This window comes from Musca domestica, unplaced genomic scaffold, assembly GCF_030504385.1.
Source record: "Musca domestica strain aabys unplaced genomic scaffold, Musca_domestica.polishedcontigs.V.1.1 31, whole genome shotgun sequence".
Lineage (NCBI taxonomy): Eukaryota > Metazoa > Arthropoda > Insecta > Diptera > Muscidae > Musca > Musca domestica.
The window spans coordinates 5,420,724-5,443,544 of record NW_026712309.1 but is presented as its reverse complement, the minus strand read 5'-3'; the positions used below and the strand labels follow the sequence as shown (position 1 = coordinate 5,443,544).

Below are 22,821 nucleotides of genomic sequence, written 5' to 3'. Positions count from 1 at the left end.
TCGATATTCCTTTTCCAATAAATTTATTGGTCGACGAGACTTCATTTATCATGGGTGGCGAAAACTCTGGACCGTTGTTTGCCGTCATTTTCCTTCAATCAACAAACAACCACGTCGTCAGCGAATGCCACGACTTTTGTTCCAGATCCATTAATGTATCATATATTATCAAAAGTGATAGTGGTGGTGACAAAAAAGAAATCACCTGGTATTGTATCTCTAGTAAACTGACCAAGTTGAAAAAGGCCCCTCAATGTCGATAAAGTCAGTCTGGTTCAACATTACCGTGGTCCCCATACCAATGTAAAATCTTAGAAACTGAGGCTGAAACTCGCTGGGGGCCGAGGTATTAGCGAGGCAACCGTTCGAATACAGTCGGTACCTCGACTATAAACCTAGGAACCCTTACTTATATTTGGTCCGCGGCTGCTTATTTGATTCGCAGCTACCCAATATATCTTTTGGGCGTTCCACTATCCGAAACCTGTGAACGCGTCCGATAGTGCTACTCTTCTTGCAAAATTCGTACGCAATTTTCGTATACATTCTGCAACATTACCATGATTTTCAAATTAATGTCGCAATATTTTTTCAGCTTTGTTTAAGCGTTTACACAACCATATTCGTTCAGCGGAAGGATAAAACTGAGGGTATATCTCATCTATAGGACACATCTGTCAAAAAAAAAAAAACCAACTGATACATTTTTACTCGTCATTTGGATCTCTTTTTGTTTCAAGCATACAAATATATTATTCTGTACCCCAAGAAGGGATTCTGACCTTCTACGAAATTATTTCTTTTTGGCATTTTTTTAACATTTGATATGTTTCGAAAGTCCTTTCTGCGAACATCTCTGATCCCAAGCACCGTTCTATGTGTCTATCCATACCGTGGGTTGAGCACCCCTTTAAAAACAAATTGTTTGTATTCGATTATCTGCACTTTGCTATTGCGTCATAACGGTGTGGAGTACTTGGTTTATTAAAAGGTAATCTATATTCATTATTTGTGTATGACAAATTAATAAAGCCCAAAACAAATAACAACAAATAGAACTTAGATAACATTTGGTACTAAACTTGAGATCTGGATGTACATATGTGTGTTCTCTTGTACACTCTAGACTCTCCGCACATCTTCCATGTCAAATAAATCTTTTTAGCAGGAAATCTATTTTTATATTTCATCCAAATTGCATTAAATAAAGTAATGAAGCCCTTAATCATCCCCCTCTGATTCTCGGTAGGAGATGATGGCAATGACACGATGTAGGGCATTTAATAAACGTCGGGTCGTACGTACATTGCAAATTTGTTCGGTTTTGTTTTCGTTTTTTGTGTCACATTGTATTTTGGTATTTCTTGTCGTAACTTTGCTGTTGCTGACGTTATTAACAACAATATTTTGTCTAATATGTGGCAGGTAAATCGTTGCTGTTGTAGTTATTGTAGTTTATGTCAAAACAAAATAGAAAAAGATAAAAAAAATATGGAATACACAGACGCATAATAAAGACAAATGTTTGAACTTGACAGCGAAAATATTTAACCGAACAGGTGGAGAATTCTACACAGAGACATACACACATTTATACTACGAATGCATACACACCCATATTGTGGAAATGTCTCCTCCGCATCGGGAGTATGGCGGGCAGGACCCGACGAAGGATATAAAATATGTATAAATATAGTGCAAGTACTGCGTGTGGGTGGAATAGAAAAGGGAATATTGTCGATTCGGCAGATGCCACACACACCGACACGTGTCACATTCTCGAATTGACAAAACCAATCATGGCGATTTACTTAACTAAATGAAAAATACAAAGGTTTCAATCAATTTGCATAAGGTTTAGTTCGCCAGACTGCATAGACGGCTTTTTAATAAATGTTTATTCATAAATGTCTGCTGAGCAGTCGTTATTGGCCACTGGTGGGCAATTTAATAGTCTGTTTGAGAGATTACATACGATTTTTGTGATTTCAGCATGTGTGCGGCCGTGTTTTCGCAAAAAAACACAAGGTTCACATCTTCAAGTCAATCAAAGAATTGCAATAGAGCTTATTTTTTTTCATTTTCAAATCCATTATGGTTCCTAATCCAATATCTACCAAAAAAAATGTTTTTTAAATAGCTTAAAATTGAAAAACAATGTCTTTTAAATCTACCCAAGCCTGTTAAATTACTTTAAAAAGTTATAGCTGTTTATATGGGGCTTAAATAGAACTTAGTCCTGACAAGTTTTGGAGCGAAGGTTTTCTACGTACGTAACTAAGAATGGTGAGCGCCATCGTGATATGATATCCAACTTTTTTAACCAAAATTCTATATCTGGACTTGCATTACATGTGGTTTCAGCAAGACTCGACCACATGCCACACAGTACACGTAACAATGGCCTTATTGAGAGGCGAGGTCGGTGAACATTTTATTCCACGTTCGGGACCGTTGAATTGATAGTGTGATTTTCCGCCTTTTGACTATTTTTTGCTAGGCTATGTAAGACCTCATATCTATATGTGCAAACGAACCCGCATTTTTTATGAATTTCATGTGTTTCTTTTTCACTTTTTATATGGTGCCATAGCTATATCAACTGATATTTATCAAATTTGACGTTGTTGAATCTAGGCTAAATTCTATCCATCTTATTTCGGCTAATACATAACACATATAGTGCAGAATAAAATTGAAATCTAAATTTGTTTCAATAGGGTTCGTCCGCACGGACGGACATGCATAAATCGATCTTGTGATTCTATGCAGTTCGTCATCAAAAGGAAATATAGAACTATAATAAATGCACAGAAACGTAATACTCTGGCATCGTATATATTCGGTGCCAAGAGAACTGGCGAAATGGTCACCTTTGGCACGAATTATGGCCTTCAAACGGCCAATGAAACCGTCACACGCTGCCGAATGTTGGTTTGTGGTATTTTGGCTCATTCCCGGCGAAGCGTTTGCTTGAGGCCATCGACACTTTGGTATTTGCTTTCCAAAATACTCCAGACACAATAGTCCAACGGATTGGTATCCGGAGATTTTGGTGGCCATTGTGCACTGGAAGCGAGTACCTCATTTTGTAATCATTCTTGAGTGGCGCGTGCTGAGTGCGATGGTGCTGAATCCTGTTGGAATGTCCAAGGTCTGCGGCCAAAATGTTTGCGTGCCCAAGGCTTTAATACACCCTCCAGGATATTTTCGCGGTAATATTCGGCATTTATTCTAATGCCACGGTCGATTAATACGAGCGGAGAGCGACCATCGGCTGTTATGGCGGCCCACACCATCACCATGGCCGGAGCTTAAGTTTTGGTGGCCAACCGAAGATGCAAATTTTCAGCTGACCTCTTTGGCAAGTAATCACGATCATTTTGTTTGTTTACAAACTGCTGGACAACGAATGTTTTCTCATCGGAGAAAACCAAATTCGGCGGTTCACCACTTTCGGCCAAGCGAAGCAACTCGTTAGCTCTTTTGAGTATTTTCTTTCTATTGCGAAGTAAGTTTTTGCACTTTTTGGAATTTCAATGGCTTTACCCCGAACTCAATTTTCAATAATTGCCGAATGGAATATTGCGATATGTTCATCTCACGAGCCATTTTTCGGCCACTGCGACGCGGTTTTCGATCAAGTCGCTTCTTTATTTCTCGAACCATTTCTGTTGATGTTGCTGTTTTCTTCCGTTCACTTCCTGACTACCAGTATCATAGTAACGAGCGATGGTACGAGACACAAAATATTAATTCAAATTTAAATGCTGGAGTGTTCCAACGATAGCCACTTGTAGTTTTCCAGCCAAATATAAAGAAATCACACTATCACGCTTGAATTCCATCACGAATAAATCTTTTTCTGCAAAATTCTCAACAAAATGATTTTTTACGCTCGTAAACAATATAATGAGCTGTCACTGGAATAATTGTAACAGCTGTCGGACGAATGGCTTAGAAATGACAACAGTCTGAAGTTGGTTGCAGTATTTTCATCTCACCCTGTAAACCCCCATCCTTGACTTATGATTATTCAAACTGTTGACTCTTTATGGGGGAGGTTCCGAAGCAGTTGGCCAATATTGACCAATTCGTATCTAACCTAACATTAATATAAATATTACAATGTGAAAGATTTGGACTTTATCGAATTCTTCCTGTACTTTTTATGAGATATGTGCATTTTTATACCCTACAACACTATGTGTTGGGGGTATTATAAGTTTGATTGGGCCAGAATTTATGTAACACCTCGAAATATTGGTTTCCCATATAGGAAAGTATATATGGATCTTCCTAGCTCGCCGAGCTGAGTCGATCTAGCTATGTATGTCCGTCCGTCCGTCTGTCCGTCTGTCCATGTTAATTTGTAATCACTCTACAGGTCGCAATTATGGCCCGATCTTCACGAAATTTAGAATGTAGGTGGGGTTAAGGTCAGAATAGAACCCTATTTCTTTTGGTGATGATCGCATAATATTTAGGGGTTGAAATGGACCAAAAACTGAAAAAATTCCTGATTTTGCAGTTGCTCTACAGGTCGCAATTATAGACCAATCGACGCGGAATTGCGCATGTAGCTAGACTTTAGTGCGGGGAAGAAGCCTACCAATTCGGGTGGTCATCGGATAATATTTAGCGGGTAAAATAGACCATATCTTTTGTGTTAAAAAAATTCAAAATTTTTCATTAAACCGCGAATATTTTAAATCCCGGCGAAATCAAAAGCCATGACAAGGTGACTTCTGATCTTTACATTGATGTTAACATCCATCAAATCGGATATATAGCAAAATATGTGCGATATATATGTCTATCAAAGAGGATATGCTTGAAAAATCTCTTATATGTCGAGAACGGCTGAACGGCTGAACTAATTTCGACAGTTCGCATTAATTCAAAATGGCCTCTTGGCTGGAAAGAAAAAACGTCTAAAAAATTGCATAAAAATATCTCTCTAAAGATGAAAATATTGATCTTGTAACATTTTCTCATATTTTTTCAATTTTGTCATATTTTTGGCATATTTTCATTTTGAATTAAACATTTGGTAATATTTCTACAGCTAACAAAACTAAGTAGTTAGGATATCAGGATATCATATACAGATCGCATTTATGGCCCGATCCTTATGAAATTGTGCATGGGGATAAGATGAGGGTCAGAATAGAAGCCTACTCTTTTTGGAGATGATCGCCATATATTTAGGGGTTGAAATGGACAAAAAAACTGCAAAATTATCAGCAGGTCGTAATTATCGCCCGATCGCATTTGAATGGAGGTTACCGGACATTGCAAAAGCCAAATAGATTTGGATGGCCATCCAAAAATATTCAATGTGTGAACTAGTTTGCCAACTTTTGTAGACAAAATACGAAAATATCCATTCCAGTGTCTTTTTGGAGAATTCACAAATACAGGAAAGACGCACTTCTGACTATTTCGTTAAGGCTGATTTCGTTGAAGAATATAGTCAAATGTCTGTATCTCATATAGATGCGTTTAAGTCAAAAACCAATAATAAATGTTAATCTTTTGCCACTTCTGAGAGATTATATGTCTTTGGGAAATATTGGTTCCAGATCTAGGAGGACCATTTACGTGCAACATCTTACTATAAATTGGAAATGAGCAAATTAGATCAAGTTTCTATTATTCGAAAATTAGAACGAAACCTGATGGTTTTCTTTTATTATTTGTCACAATATCTTGTGGAATTCTTTCGAGTATATGGCCTATATAAACTGTATCATTTATTATAGTGTTGTAGGGTATTCAACGGTCGGCCCCGCTCGACTGAAGCCTTTGCTTACTTGTTTTTTTTAAATGTAGAAATGTGCGTGAGGTAACAGATATAGCGAACGGAAGTATTCCATTTTCATATTTCATCGAATACAGATAAAAATATTGGTATGTGCAAAATTTGAAGAAAACCGAACTTTTATATCCAATTTTATGCGAAATCATAAATTCCGATTTAAGAGAAATATTTAGATATAGCTAGTTGTGTAGAATCGCCGACTTGTTTCACAAGTTATGATACATATAAGTATTGGAAATTGTTCCCTTTATGGGTGACGTACCAGAAGGGGTTGGCAGATGTATATCATCCTCACAACAGATCTTATGTTAGCAATAATGTTTGTATGTCGAAAATTTGAGGAGATGAATGAATGGATTTGAGTGATTATTTTACTTTCTTCAAGCGTTTTGTTTTTTTAAATCATGAACCCTATGTGGGGGAGGTAAGAGAAGAAATGGTGCGATCTCTACGATCTTTATAACAGATCTTTTGTTGATAGAAATATTGAGATTGATACATCTCTTAATAGAATTGGACGTTATTTTCACGTTTTATGAGCTTCATGGATACTCAAAATTTTGATCCTTTGTGGGGGAGTGGACAATTATATATCTCATTTTCACACCAGACGTTGGATTAATATTGTGATTTGTTTAATTTGAAGAGAACCAGATGCTTATTTCGTTGTGGGGGAGGTACCATGAGGAATGGTCCCATCTCTACCATCTTTATAATAAATCTTGTGTTGATAAAAATATTGAGATGTGCCAAGTCTGAATGGGATCGGCTGTTAATTTCGTGTTTTATCAGCTTCATGAATTTACAAAATATTGACCCTTTGTGAGGAGGTACCAGAAGGAGTGGACCGATATATTCTATCTTCACATCAGACATTGGATTAATACAAATATTATGATGTGTGTAGTTTGAAGTCAATCAATTCCAAATTTTGACTGATATTGTCTTTGACTGATATTGTCCATTTTCGCACCTGCTGTAGCACTGATGGAAATATTAGGATTCGCATAGTTTTAGCAAAATCTTTGTGTGCAGAAAATTATTTTCTTTGAAAATGAAGACATTTTGTGGGGGAGGTACCAGAAGAAGTGGACCGATATTGCCCAACTCCGAACTCGATCTAAGTTTGACATTTCTTCTAGGAGTTGAATTATAGAGAATTATAGCTATCGGGTTTTATTTAAACGTCTCGTAACAAATATCATAAATACAGGCTGTTTTTCTGTTTTGGGAAGGATTTATCAGAAGCGATTTTTAATAAATCTAAATCATGTGATACAAAATAAGGACTCCCTACAAATCTGAATCATCAATAGGATTCGTCATTGTACCCTAAAATTAAGGATGTGAAATTTCGCATTGATAGGAGAAAAATTCTACCTACTTCGATTTTATCAATGTCTGGACTAAGAAACAAATTCTATGAAGATCGTCAAAAAAAGCAATGGCTTCATCTTGTCTGCTTCATGTTACAAACAAATGCACAAATAAATAACCAACCGACTGAGCAATCCCAACCATTATTTATTCATTCATTTTTCTTCTTATCATCATATCTTTCAATAACATTTCACTCTTTCTGCAAACCAAATCTCACAAATTAAGACAAAGTGGTCTAGGGCCTCCATTCACGACACTAATTAGTAAAATCGATGCTATCATCGATGAATGGAAATGGACATTACGTGTAATTGATAAAACGCTTTTGTTAATCAAATTGAGGGAATGAGATTTAATGGTGACCAGTTTCTGCCAAAAAAGAAAACAAATATTAAATATTTCCCCCAATTCCTAGACCAGACCGCATGTAGGCCTTGTAACACCGACACAAGAGAGGAGAGCAAGGATTTTGATTTGTTGGCAAAAAGGACATTGAAGTGTCATAAAAACATTTTTTTCGAAACTAAAGAAGAGAAATGTTTGCGACAGTTTGAAAGAGAAAAAAGCTTACAAAAGACAAGATGAATGGTGTTGTTGTTATTGCTTTGTGTCAGAAGAAGAACAAGAAGAAGAGGAAGAAGATGTAACAATATTTATGACTACTCTTTTCCTTTTTATTTGAAAAAGGGAAAACTGGATCCTGTCCTGTTTGTAGAAGTTCCTTAAAACATTTACTTATTTATAATTTTCAATTTAATTTTATTATTCAATGGTGTATTTAACACTCGTGTCAACTCTTTTACTGCCCAACTTTGTAAAAATAACGCCTGCGCATTACGGGGGTGTTTACCCTCTCTCGCTCGCTGAGAGTGCCCATCTCACAACCCTCCCCCTTTTCTCAGCGATTAGAAAAGCTGTTGTTGGCTATTCGCTTTTACCCTCTGAGGTGGCATAAGTCAGTTGAATATTCGTAGGTCTCAAAACGAATTCTACCCTTACTGGGTATACAACACGGCCGTGACGACGAATTACTAACGAAGCAAAAAAAATCTCTAACACAAAAAATAGTAGTGAATCATAAAACACAAGTTTTTTTCCTCCTCATACTGATTTTTTTCCTCCAATCGATTGCAAATTTTCGAGAAAAAGTTATTTTTTTCAAAACGAAAAAGAAAATTCCATGAAATTCAAGTGAAATTCTGTGAAAATCGCATTTGGTCAATAGTGAAAATTTTGAGCTCACATCAAGAAAAATCCTATTTTTTCTGTATAATACTTGGAAAGGAAAAGAAGAAAATTGTGAGTGAGTGACTGTGTGAGAGTGTGCGTGTGTACGAGTGAAGGTGTCTTAACTTTTGGAAAATTTTCTTTAAACCCAGTCGAAAAAGTAATACGCAAAGCAAAGTTAAATTTATTTTTCCTCCAATAAAAGTGAAAAAAATTCCTATTTATTATTAAAAAACAAGAATACACATATACAAATGTATGTGTATATGAAAATTTCAAACGAATGTGCGCATTTGGATATTTTTTAATATTTTCTTTGATTTTGACGACAATTTTGATTTTGTTACTAATTTGTGCCACAACACAACAAAAATCGTTGCTGCAATTGATTGATTTTCAAGTCCAAAATTTTTTCAATACAACAACTACAAATTTATCAACTATTATTACAACAACTACAACAACAAAAGCGACATTTATAAACGACAAACAGCCAATATTTTTACAATCTCCTCCTTCTTCCCCATGAATTGGTAAAGAAAAAATTGAAAAAAAAGAAATGAACAACCATCCCAAATCGAATCATCAACAACAACATCAGCAAGAGGAACTAAACAATTCATAACAAAAAAATCATTAATTAATTTTATTTAACTTTTTGTTGTATAATTTCCTATATTAGATTTTTTTAATTTTATTTCATTTATCTGGTATCCCTAAAAATTGTAGAGGAAAAAAGGACTGTAGGAGTATTGGGTTCTCCCTAAAGTTTGGAGATTCTATTATTTCCAGTTTCTCCTCTTATTGCCACTCTGTGATGAGTTTTATTGCCATTAAAAAAGAGAAAGAATTTGAGGCTCTTGATATGAAGTGTTGCTCTTTGCCAAAGAGTCAACTTTTTTCCACAGTTTCTCTCTCTCTCTGTCCGTGTTTGTTTTTCTCTTCTAATGGTATAGAGATAACATGAAAATTTATTAATAAAGGTCAAGATAATATGTATGGTGGACAAGGAAAAATAAAAAGGAAAAAACAAGAGACAAAGACGGGCAAAATTGGGGAGGATGTTGTTGGCAATAGTGTAGCATCCATCCGTCCAACCATCCATGACAATCACAACAAAAACAATAACACATTGTGCTGTGTGTATGCTGCCGACATAAAGGAATAACAACAAACACAACGCATATTGTCCTTTGTCCTCCATGACTAATAATGAAATCAAATCATATGTTCTTGTTGTGAGTGAGTGAGCTCCTCTCCCCTCTTCTCTGCCGGAGGATGTGATTGTTGCAGTCACTTGAATTGAATTACATTGAGGAGGCACTGCTTTCCACTGCTGCTGAGGCTGACGCTGTTGATATTTAATCTGTCATAATCCTTTCTGTGTTGCAACAAATGCTAATGCAATAATAAAATAAAGTTCATTTTCCATTCTATACTACGTCAGCTCCTCACAATCATCACATACATACAAATGTACATATATGTGTGACAATCACATGCATTGTGGTTTAACGCCCACTGCAGCAGCATCCTTCAAAACTTTCACTATATGTCCTGCTTTTTCTTCTCGATTTTCCATCAATTCTTTGTGTGTGTGCTTGTGTGGGATGTTAAAGCAGTTCCTTTGTTTTACGGTAATGCAACAACAAGTAATGTCCTTAAACAAATATCTACATCATCACATCACAGCTAGTTTGACAAAGAATTAAATGATGTCAAGTTTTATCGTTGATTAAACATGACAAGGAAGAGTCTCATGAATAGTAATTATTTTTGAAATTAATGACGTATTTTGAAGGGGGAAAAACCTTGACGACTCATTTTAGAGAGATCTTTGGGATTTTTTTTGTAATTTTAATTGGGAAATTGGAAATTAATTTTTACCTTGGACTCTTGTAGCCATTTACAAATTTTAAGAAGAAGTTCAAATGTTTGCCTTTATAACAGAAACAAAACGTTAATGGGCCTTTAAGTCTACTATAGAGAGAATGTCTCCTCCAGGTTATCTATAGCTGAAAGAAATCTTCCCAACGAGAGATATTTGAAAAAGTTCAAGATCGTATGATACTTGCCATTGGATGAGAAGTAGCTGGGACTGTGGTGGGTGAAATTTGGTTTCGACCAACCTACAATAATCAACGCCTCTCCGCTAAATTACATCGATTTTATTTTGAAGTGTCCAATTTAGTTTGAGAATAGGATTTGTAAATATGTCCCTCTTTATGTACAGAATGAGATAAAAAAACTGCAACAATGTCAAATGCCATAATTTTTTATTTATTTTTTTTTTTTAAATTTATTGAATGAAAGCTAAAAATTTCGGAAATAACTTCATATTTTAGAATAAGTTTAGATTTGTTCGAAGTAGTCACCTTGGCTCGAATAATTTCCTTCAAACGGCCAATGAAACAGTCACACGCTGCCCGATTGTTGCTCCGCGTTATTTTAGCCTATTCCCGGCGAAGCGGTGCTTGATGTGATCGACACTTTGGTATTTTTTAGTGCCAACCTTGCTTTCCAAAATATTCCAGACACAATAGTCCAACGGATTGGTATCCAGATCACTTTGGTGGTCATTGTGCGTTGGGAATGAAGCGAGGAACCTCATTTTGTAACTATTCTTGGGTGGCGCCTGCTGAGTGCGATGGTGCTGAGTCCAGTTGGAATGTCCAAGGTCTGCGGCCAAAATGTTTGCGTACCCCAGCTTTAATACACCAGAATATTTTCGCGATAATGTTCGACATTTATTATGATGCCACAGTCGATTAATACGAGCGGAGAGCAAGCTTCGGCTGTTATGACTGCCCACACCACCACACTGGCCGGCGCTTGAATTCTGGTGGCCAAACGAAGGTGCAAATTTTCAGCAGACCTCTTTGGCAAGTAAACACGATAATTTTGTTTGTTTACAAACTGCTGAACAATGAATGTTTTCTCATCGGAGAAAACCAAATTCGGCAGTTCACCACTTTCGGCCAAGCGAAACAACTCTTTAGCTCTTTTGAGTCTATTTTCTTTCCGTTGCGGTGTAAGTTCTTGCACTTTTTGGAATTTCAATGGCTTTATCCTGTTAAGCTCGCTTTTTAATGTTTGCCGAACAGAATATTACGATGTAATCAGCTCACGAGCCATTTTTCGGCCACTGCGACGCAGGTTTCGAAATATGAAACAATTCCGTTGAATAATGTGGCTAAAATCATCAAAATACCGATATAGGGAGGTACAGGTACATTTTTAATACCAAAAGTCCTGCTGACCGAACACATATTTGCGTAAAATGTTAACAACCTACTTCAATTCGTTTGGAAGCTAGAGTGATTTCCACAGACAGACAGACGGACGGACATCGTTAAATCGACATAGAATTTTATGCTGATATAGAATATGTATATTTCGAGGTGTTAAAAACGGAATGACAAACTTAATGTACCCTCCACCATAGTATGGAGTATTAATAATACAAATGTATTAGAATAAAATTGTTTTTTTATTTCATTGATCAATAGTTGACAAAATGGCTCATCTAATTTCTAATTAGCTTCAAAGATAATTTAATACAATTATCAATAAATTGTTAAACTTTCATCCAAATATCATTGTTTTGCAAATAGGATAATTCTGAATAACAGTACCGATTTGTGGTAGAATTGTGAAACAGAATTGTGAAATGGCCCCGTTTATTATAACTCGAATACAGGACATTTCCAATTTTTAAGGAAACCCCCTTTCATTTATATTTATCTTTTTTTTATTTTTAGTTCATCTAAATGTGCATGTTTAAATCTCCATTAAATCATAATAACAAACAAATAAAAACATTAAGATTTACAAAAAAATTTTAATGAAATTTCCTTTTTTCTCATTTAAAGAAAACTAAAAGTGAAAAAGATCAATAGAAAGTTGAACACAAAAGATAAAATACCAAATTGAAATATTCAAAACGTGAAAAGTGAAAGAAAATTATTAATAAAGAGAAATATGATGCAAATGTGAATAAATTTCAATACACAACAAATAAATTTGAAACATAAGGTAATTTGATTTGAATTTTAAAATAGCAGTAGTGCTATTCTCTAACTATTTAACAATAAAATTAACGATAATTATCAATAACAGCAATTATACAATTGCGGATAATTTCGGTAATTAGCGATAGAAAAATTTTAAGGATTTTTGTAGGGTACGAAAATATACTTAAAACGATTCGCAATCGTGTGAAAACTACAATACTTTTCTTTCTCTGAGTAAAATTGGGATACTGTAATATTTTTGTTTTATCAAAATAGTCAAGATTAATATCCTCGCTCTTATATTAATATTATGGCAATTGTGTTTTTAGATTTGCAGTGGTTAATGGGGGGAAAGCCATCCAAAAGATTCTTAAAGTTACTTCAATGGTTTCTTGCAAATGTTTACTGTGTTAATTTTATATTTGTTTATTAATAATACAAAATTTGATATTATTAATTAACACTTGTGTATTGAGGTATTTGCCGGAATATGCTTTTTAAACAATTGAGAAATGGTGTACACATTTTAAAATATCGCAAATAGACCTCAAGTTGAAAACAAAATCTGTTTGTGAAAAACTAGTGCACAATACCAAAGTGGACGTTATGTAGGGTTTATACCAAAAAATGCACAGCATTTGAAAACAAAAGTTAATTCGAATACGTTTTTTTTGGAATGGGGTAAAATGTATTTGCAAACGACGAATATGCATTTATAATCGACGCATTAAAAAAACATGTAAAATAGTTCATATCCGGGCGGGACCGATACCCAACACTATTACACATTAGTGCAGTATAATAGAAATTCTTTTTTGCTAAGTAAATTTACAAAAATTTAAGATAAATATCGTTTTTGTAATGCTCAAGTGTTCTATGCGCAAATTTTCTGTTTTGAGAACAGCGCATTTCAATGGTTGCCTCTCGAATTGCTTGGAGCTGACTGAAAATCCTTGTTAAATTATGGAGAGCTTATAAGATTATGAATTCTTGTTTTTAAAATGAAAATTAATATCTTCCGATTTTTTTAAATTAATATTTTTCGGGATACCGTATTATTTTGTTGTTGCAAACTAGTCTGTCTTAATCCCATTATTGTTGTTTTTTTTTATAAAAACAACGTTTGTTTATTGGTGGAGAAAGATAATTATGTTTAGGCAAGGCAGGTTTCGGAAAGAGCCACCAATCCTCTGGAATATTCCCCCACGAGTTTTTTATATTATTTATATTATAATTCTTTTGGAAATTCTTCTAAATTTGGCATGGGAGTCATTTTTAAAATAACAGTCTTTATCACTTGAAGAAGAAGAATATGCATATACCCTACATAATTTTTTAAAATTCAAAGTTTGGAAAAGCGGCTGCAATCCACGAACAAATGTAACCGGTTACCGGTTTCGAATTCATAATACAAATCTTTGGTCCCATTCTATGAGGGCATGCAAAAATCAGGATCTATTGAACCATTTTTACGAGAATGTGTTCTACCTATTAGGATGTAGAAATATCAGGCCCTTTAAATACCTTCAATTGATAGTTATGTAAAATTATAAACCAGTATTAGATTTCCATAACTATTACAATAAATTACCAAATTACAGCCTAATCTGGTAAAAATTCGATCAGAACCTTCAATCTATCGAATATTACAAGGTACCGATATATAGGGGCTATGGCAACTAACTAACATACACTTGTTAAAGAATTTTAAATTTAAGTCTGGAGAATTCCTCCATTGGCTCTCTTTAACAGAGAGTATATATTTGCTGATCGCTACCAATATTATGATTTGATACTGGCCAAGGGAATGGTAACAAGGCTTTTTCAGTTTTTTTTTTTAATTTTAAATTCTATTGGATTTAGTACTCAATTCTGTAAAATAAACAGAATTCGTGAAGTGAAATTTATTTGATTTCTTTTTTTATATCACTCTTTACTATACTGGACTATGTTCAAACGTTTTAATAAAACGATGCGAAACAGCAAGTAATATAAAATCAGTTATAGTATTTTCGATAATAAAGTGTTGGGATGCCAATACTGATTTTGAAAATAATAAAAATAAATACAAATTAATATTGAGCAACAACATCGAAATTATTGGACCAATTCCATATTTTGAGCGGACACTTCACCGTAGCGGCCGGGCCGTAGCTGTGACCAAATTTAATTCTTCAAACAGTTTGGAAAGGACAAATATTGGACCGAGCTGCACCGACTAAATTATAGACTAATATGCATATTTTCCAAAGCTTCCCGTAACTCCAGCTATGAAAGATATTGAATGTTTATGACGATTATATATGAGTGCTATATCTTAGTAATCCTCCTATCAGAAAATGCTATAAATTTTACGATTGGCCTCTAATGTCTTAATTTCAGAAAAAAAACCATCAGAATGTCTGTCAAGTAAATATGCATATACAAGGTGTCGCAAAAGTAATGTTTTTGGCTGCATTTCAGGCATTAGGAATCACTCGTAAAATTTATAGTATATTCTGATAGGAATTATATCTACATTGTTTTTCGAAAATGACGAGACAATAAAGAATTTTTCTATTTTGTTGTTATTTTTCCATTTCTGCTTTCTTCCATCCTTTGTGTCCTTTTTTTCTCATTGTGTGAGTCATACAACGAACTCTGGAAGTGTGTTATGTAGACATTGTCAGTCAGCCAACCAGCCAGACAGACGGACACATTTTTCATTCCATGTGGATTTTATGTGCGCACTGGAAGGATGGTCTTGTGCTCTTCCACTGGTTGTGCTGCTGCTGTTGTTGTCTCTGCTGTCATGCCGTACTGTGTGGAACATATGTTTACTTCCAATGGAATTTTAAGAGATTTCAAGTGATTTATTTTGTTGTTGTTATTGTCGCTTTTTAAAACTTTGTAGTATTACGAAGTGAACTTTATGGGGTTTTTTCTTTGGTGATAGTGGTGTTTGTGGATAGGACAAAAGAAAATTTCTTTGTGATTTGTAAAAGGAACTGAATTGAATATTGTCAAAGGTTTTTTTCGAAAATATATTGTTTTGCGACAAATAAAAGAAAATACTGAAAAGGGAATATCTATGCTTGAGAGTTGTTAAGATTCTCTAGAGGTAATGATTTTTATTATTATTTATTAAAAAGAAGCAATGTATTGAGGTGAAATGGCAAATCTTTAGAAATAGAATAAAATTATTTTGCCTACAACGAAAACAAATGAGTTTTTGGAATGAATCCAACAAAAACAAAAGCAGATGGTTTCAGATTTAATATGAGGGTACAGACAACATTTATAGTCCAATAACAAGAGCAATATTTTAGGAGAAATATATAAAAAAATGTGATTGTCGAATTAACTATGTGTTTTTTTTTTTTCTACGAACACATGAGCCGAATCACAATCAAACATTTGTTTCAAACAAGTGTTATATAAAGATATTGATTTTATGTATACATATTATATAAAGGTATTTTGATATATTATGTGTGCAAAAGAACCCTCAACTTGAGATTTGTAAAAGATTTAATATATAATTTAAACAGATTTTGTTTAAAATTGCCAATTTTCTTCTTCTCAGTTTTTGATAATTTTTTCCTTGGCAGATATTTGATTGGGATTTGCAGCACATTTTAGTTTTATTTCAAAATTTTCCTGTTATAAGAGTGTTAATTATGACCGAGCAGGAATTCAGTTCTTCAGAAATTTTAAAGGAAAATACATTACCACAATATCCCCAGTTAAAGGCATACTTCAGAGACGAAGTTTTTTTTGGCATTTTTCTCGGCCACCGGCTTAGAGGGAGGGAAATTGTCGAGCAATGAATGTGGAATTTCTAATCGTACATTTTTCCAAAAATAGCCCAATAACAACATGTTTTTTATTAGATTAAAAAAACGCATTTAGAGAGTTTTATCAACAATTCAGGAAGCTGATCTCCTTTGATTATTGGTGCAGCGATGATAATCTTAAACCTCCTGAGGCTCAAGAAAAACGCTAAAACCCCTTCAAAACTTTCAGTAATGGATTTCAGGGAGCTGATCTCCTTTGATTATTGGTGCAGCGATGATAATCTTAAACCTCCTGAGGCTCAAGAAAAACGCTAAAACCCCCTCAAAACTTTCAGTAATGGATTTGCTTTCCAATTATTAGAAGAACCTACTTCGCGTTAATTGATATTCGCAGTTCTTACAGGTTCCTAAAAGCACTCAAATCTTAGACTATCGAACCCCAAGACAAATTCGAATCGTAATTTCTCGCTCTGAGTCATAAAAGTGAATTCAATTTATCTTTAAGCTGGAAGAAAATGTTGTTGTAGTGCCAATGCTTTTCTGTTATAATTCTAAATTAATACAACTATTATGAACTCTCAACTGGTCCGTTGCATCCTTTTTTAAAACTTTATCACAGAATGGTGTAAGCTATATAAAATGGCACGTATCAAAAACTATTATTATTGGGAGCAAGCGATGGCTTACAGGTAGCTTAAAAGTTAAATCTGTTGCAAAATCTTCAAATTCAACCATTTCAACAGTTCGTGTTAGGCTTATAAATTTTCTGTCCAAAACTATTTCAACGACTCCATATTCATATCAAATTACAGGATTCCAGCTCTATTCCTTCACCCAAAACAAAATTAAGTAACATTTAGTACGTATATTCATAAAATCTACATCTCTCCATTTAACAGTGAACACTTATAGTACGCATTTGCAAAACCACCACCAGATACCAACGGAGCCTTCAATATTAAATTTCGAGGTTTCAGCTCTATACATGCACTCAATATCAAATTTAGTAACATTTGAACCTTTTCGTACAATTATAGCACACATGTCCAATTCTAGGATTTCTGTCCTATTTTTTCTCCTAATGAAACATTTTGCACCATTTAGCGCGCTTCGTAGAAATATATGCATTTCCAAACCATCGTAGTCTGAAAATCATCATCAGTAGTCTGAAAATCAATTTTCAGAATTTTATATTTATCCCTTCACCCAATACCTCTATTTTCTATTCTTTCACCTAATAAAAAATTAGTCCCATTCCGTTAATCCTAAATTTAATTCACATTTTCAAAGTCACTTTCATATATATATACTGTCCGTTCACATAACACCAAATTGTACCATGTTAGAAATTTTCGTTACCTTAAAGTTCGAATACTTTGGCACATCTATCCGGCACGCCATCAGTGACTCTCATTCCAAAATTCAGAATTCTAGCTAATTCCGTTTGTCCAATAGAAAATATTAAACTTTTACTAATTTTCGTACCCTTTTAGCACAAATTTCCAAAAACTCAATCTTATCTCACGCCTAAGCACCTAAAGTGACACTCCTGCAAAATTTCAAGGCTCTAGCTTCAGCCGTAATTTATGGGCGCTGATCAGTTAGTCATTTCACTACTCCTTTATATTCAGGGTGAGATGAAAAAAACTGCAACAAAGTCAAAGGCCATAACTTTTACATTTTTTTAATTTTATTGAATGAAAGTAAAAAATGTCGGAAATAGCATCAAATTTTAGAATAAGTTTAGATTTGTTCGAATTGGTCACCTTTGGCACGAATTATGGCACTCAAACGGCCAATGAAACCGTCACACGCTGCCCGAATGTTGCTCTGCGGTATTTTGGGCCATTCCCGGTGAAGCGCTTGCTTGAGGTGATCGACACTTTGGTATTTTTTAGTGCCAATCTTGCTTTAAAATACACCAGACACAATAGTAACCATTCTTGGGTGGCGCGTGCTGAGTCCTGTTGGAAGGTCCAAGGTCTGTGGTCTGTTTGCGTTCCCAAGGCTTTAATACACCCTCCAGAATATTTTTGCGATAATATTCGGCATTTATTCTGATGCCACGGCCGATTAATACAAGCGGAGAGCGACCATCGGCCGTTATGGCGGCCCACATCGGCGGCATCACCATGGCCGGCGCTTGAGTTCTGGTGACCAACCGAAGATGCGCCTCTTTGGCAAGTAAATACGATCATTTTGTTTGTTTACAAACTGCTGGACAACGAATGTTTTCTCATCAGAGAAAAACAAATTCGGCAGTTCGCTACTTTCGGCCAAACGAAGCAACTCTTTAGCTCTTTTTAGTCTATTTTCTTTCTGTTGCGGTGTAAGTTTTTGCACTTTTTGGAATTTCAATGGTTTTACCCCGAGCTAATAAGGTGATAACACTTGAATTCGAATTATTTTTAATTGATGAAGATCGATTCAGATATTGCCATAACTCCTATATATGTACTCGTATATGCTGCAACTGATTATGACTTTCAACCATTCAATTCTATGCCTGTAATTTTTTTTTAAAGAAATGATTTTCGTTGGATCGAAACAAAAACATACACAAGTGAAAACTGAAATAAGATCTACCAAGTGTAATTTGCATACACATATGGAAAAAAACTATAATTATAGTGAAGTCCGTTGGCTTCCAAACTGCTCACATTTCTTGTTACTGTAATCCATTCATTGTTATTGTAATCTCAGACGTGACGAGGGCTCAAAAAATTTAATAATTTGAATTAATTTTAATGTGGGTTCCATTTTAAAACCTGCTCATGCGTTAATTTTTTTGGCGTCAAACAATAGGGGGCCTCCACCCTAGCATATCATGTTTTCATCTACACATTTTTGAACTAAAAATCATGTTCTCCATGTCGCTAAATGTCGAACTTTTATAATTGTATTTTTTAATGATTATCCTGAAATTACAAAAAAAAGTTATTAATATCGACAAAAAATATATTCTCTCTAAATTTTAAATATTTCAAAAATAGTTTTGAACATTATTCAAAATATTTAAATAACATTTTCCGTATTTTTTTCAATTTCCTTTTAGATTCTCTAGTCAACTTTTTTATTTCACCGTTGTACTAGGCCGCCTTTGGGCCTCTCACCGCCAAGATGTCGTCGGTTAAAGTGGCGGTTCGAGTGCGTCCCTTCAACTCGCGGGAGATAAGTCGAGAGTCAAAATGTATCATAGAAATGTTCGATAATACAACCACAGGTGAGAATTCTCGGATGACAAGCATTTAAATGAAGATATACTAAAACTTTTTCCATTCTCTACAGCCATTACAAATCCCAAAGTTCCACCCAATTCTGCTGATTCGGTTAAACGTTTTAATTTCGATTATTCCTATTGGTCACATAATGTAAGCATACCTTGGAAATATTTTACGCAAAATGCAAATAAATATTATGTCTTAAATTTCTATTTCAGCCCAAAGATCCATGTTTCTCTACACAGGCCATGGTCTACAAGGATATTGGCGAGGAGATGTTGCAGCACTCATTCGATGGCTATAACGTGTGTATATTTGCCTATGGGCAAACTGGTGCTGGTAAATCCTATACCATGATGGGAAAACAGGAAGAACATCAGGAGGGTATAATACCCATGATTTGTAAAGATTTATTCCGGCGCATTGCTGCAACAGAATCAGATGATTTGAAATATTCCGTAAGATTATATTAGAATATAAAGAATGTAAAAATAAATAATAAATGATTGCCTTCTTCCTTTCAGGTTGAGGTCTCCTATATGGAAATCTATTGCGAACGTGTGCGAGATTTACTCAACCCTAAGAACAAGGGAAATTTACGTGTCCGTGAACATCCACTGTTGGGTCCCTATGTTGAGGATCTATCCAAATTGGCTGTCACCAGCTACCAAGATATCCACGATCTCATTGATGAGGGCAACAAAGCCCGTACTGTGGCAGCCACCAACATGAACGAGACCAGTTCTCGTTCTCATGCCGTCTTTACAATTTTCTTTACCCAACAGCGGCATGATGCAATGACCGATTTGAACACAGAAAAAGTCTCCAAAATAAGTTTGGTTGATTTGGCCGGTTCGGAACGTGCCGATTCCACGGGTGCCAAGGGTACACGTCTAAAAGAGGGCGCCAATATCAATAAGTCCCTGACCACATTGGGCAAAGTTATTTCAGCTTTGGCAGAAATTGTAAGTGTTGTGTAGTTTTAGTTTCATGTTTCCGTTAGATTTCATTCCCACACAAACTACCTTATTTTGTTACACACACACGCACACCCACATAGACATTTTACACTCATTTCCCATGACATCGAGTTTTTGTCGGGAATTTTATGTTGTTGTTTTTGTTTTCTTATATTACAATACCTCTTAATAAATACTTTCAATGAAGTTGTCGAAATATTTTCTAAATTTCTATGAAATCCACTTTGCTTTTTCTTTCACCTCGAAAAAAAAAATGTAACATTCATAAATTCCATTTGCCACAAACAATTGGTTATCCATAACGTCCTTTAATGCGAAATTTGAATTTTAACAGTCTGTAAGTATAAACAACGTGAAAATAAAGATTATTAATTTTCTCTACAATACAATTTTGTAAAATAAAAGTAAAGTTAAAGTTTATTGTTTCGTTTGATATTCGTTAAGTTTGTAGGACACAATTCATTTTCTTTAAACAAATGTTTAAAGAGATTTAATTGAAAATTTAACTATTAAACAATGACCTTCGAAATCCTTGCTTAAATCATTCGTTTAAAAGATAGTGCTTTTGTCCACAAACTCGGAGAAGAATCCAAATGTTTTTTTGGTTAAAGTGTTTTTGTTAAGTTAAAATTGTTTTTGAAAAAAGTTTTCTTATTTAAAACATAATTACATTTACATTTTTCAAGTTACATTAGTAGTTGAAACAATTCAGATTTAGTTTTTTCCACATTTGTTTAAGGATAGTTTTCGATGTTTTTTTTTATTTTCAAAATTAAAGCAGACATTTTCTCCTTTGGCTTAATTAACTAGCATTACAATGCGTATGTTTCGAAAACTATCCTTACATATGAATTGCTGCATGGTTTTCTTCAATTCTCCTTTCGGAAAGTAGAACTCATGGCGATGGTCATAGCGCCCACATGATTCTACATTCTTTGAATAACCCACTACCACTAATACATTTTGTTAATATCTAATTTATTATAACTTTCCATATAGGCTTCCAAAAACAAAAAATCTAAAAAAGCTGATTTCATACCATATCGTGACTCAGTTTTAACCTGGTTGTTGCGTGAGAATTTGGGTGGAAACTCCAAAACTGCTATGATTGCAGCTATATCACCAGCCGATATCAATTACGATGAAACGTTGAGTACTTTGAGGTAAGTTTATTCAAAATAACTGTGCAACAGCTTGAAAGTGTTCTTTTGGGATTCTGCGTAAATTCAAGAACAAATACACCTAAATAAAAGTCACATTCTTTTTTATCTTAATATTTTGAGTCCAATTTTGTTGAATAGTATAATTTATTAAATGCATTTTTTAAATTCTTTCTAATAAAATCATGTTTTTCAGATATGCTGATCGTGCAAAGGCAATTGTCTGCAAAGCTGTTGTCAATGAAGACGCCAATGCCAAACTTATTCGCGAACTCAAGGAAGAAATTCAAAAACTGCGAGATCTCTTGAAGGCCGAGGGTATTGAAGTGCAAGAAGGTATTGTTGTGTATAAGAATATAATATGTTCTTGTGTGTTCTTTTGTGTTAGAATCGTTATGTTTGAAATTTTGTTAACAGAAAAAAACTCTTTTTAAACTCCAAATTCGAAATGTGTATTGTTGGAAAATGCAAGCTCAACTTTGCAAGGTACTCAGTCTTTTCAAAATTCTCTGAGACCATAGAAATAAAAATCCCTTATCGAAGTGACTTATGAAGGGAATCTAAATTGGAATAGGCATTCAAAATTTAAATTACGCATCTAGGTTAGGTTACAGAATGCGCAGCTACAATAGATTCGACAGCTGCTTCGCTCTGAGTCTATTGTGTTCGTCCTATAAAGAGTTAGTTATGATAGGAAAGATATAAATTGGGAAACAAAGAAGAGATAGAGATATTTAGTTATAGACGGCCTGCGTAGCAAACCTGTGCATGATGATGGGCTCTACGTCTGGGAAGAACGTTAGAGTTTCTATCTCCCATCGACCGAACAGCCTATGTCATTTACCATCATTTACCATATCATCGTCTCTACCTCTTCTTCGTCCACACATAGTCTATAGTAGTCAGGATCATCGTTATTCCATCTAGAGGTCAGATATCAGATAATCCCCCCTACGATTCTTAGATCGGGCCTACTATTTGAAAAAGGATGCCGGCCGATTTTCGGGTGCCAAAGCTTCTTTGAATCGGCTATTACAATAGCTTATGGATGGTTTGACAATTCCTTCAATCGGTAGATCAATCGACTGGGAATCACTTCGAGCTAATTCGTCTGCCAATTCATAGCCCACTATTTCAAGATTTCATGGCGCTTGTGTTGATAGCTGTTTCTGGCTCTGTTCTCTTGCCATTTCGGCTACCTTCCTGATTGCGAGAATCTGAGTCTGAGAACGATGCAGTT

General features: G+C 34.7%; 1 protein-coding gene across 8 annotated transcripts in view; it reads left to right on the top strand.

Moving 5' to 3' along the window:
* Positions 1 to 22,821, top strand: part of LOC101887672 (kinesin-like protein unc-104) — an 89,479-nt gene that overhangs the window by 37,020 nt on the left and 29,638 nt on the right. For 4 of the 8 annotated variants that reach the window (XM_005180874.4, XM_059124947.1, XM_011293129.3 and 1 more), the window contains exons 1-8: positions 8,194 to 8,964; positions 12,304 to 12,466; positions 19,276 to 19,443; positions 19,509 to 19,591; positions 19,660 to 19,899; positions 19,966 to 20,406; positions 21,421 to 21,584; positions 21,778 to 21,917. In XM_005180874.4, the coding sequence (XP_005180931.2) occupies positions 19,341 to 19,443; positions 19,509 to 19,591; positions 19,660 to 19,899; positions 19,966 to 20,406; positions 21,421 to 21,584; positions 21,778 to 21,917 (1,171 nt within the window). In that variant the 5' untranslated portion in view covers positions 8,194 to 8,964; positions 12,304 to 12,466; positions 19,276 to 19,340. Of the gene's footprint in view, positions 1 to 8,191; positions 8,965 to 12,303; positions 12,467 to 19,275; positions 19,444 to 19,508; positions 19,592 to 19,659; positions 19,900 to 19,965; positions 20,407 to 21,420; positions 21,585 to 21,777; positions 21,918 to 22,821 lie in introns of those variants that run through there. The other 4 variants (XM_059124949.1, XM_059124950.1, XM_059124945.1 and 1 more) reach the window with 3 other exon arrangements.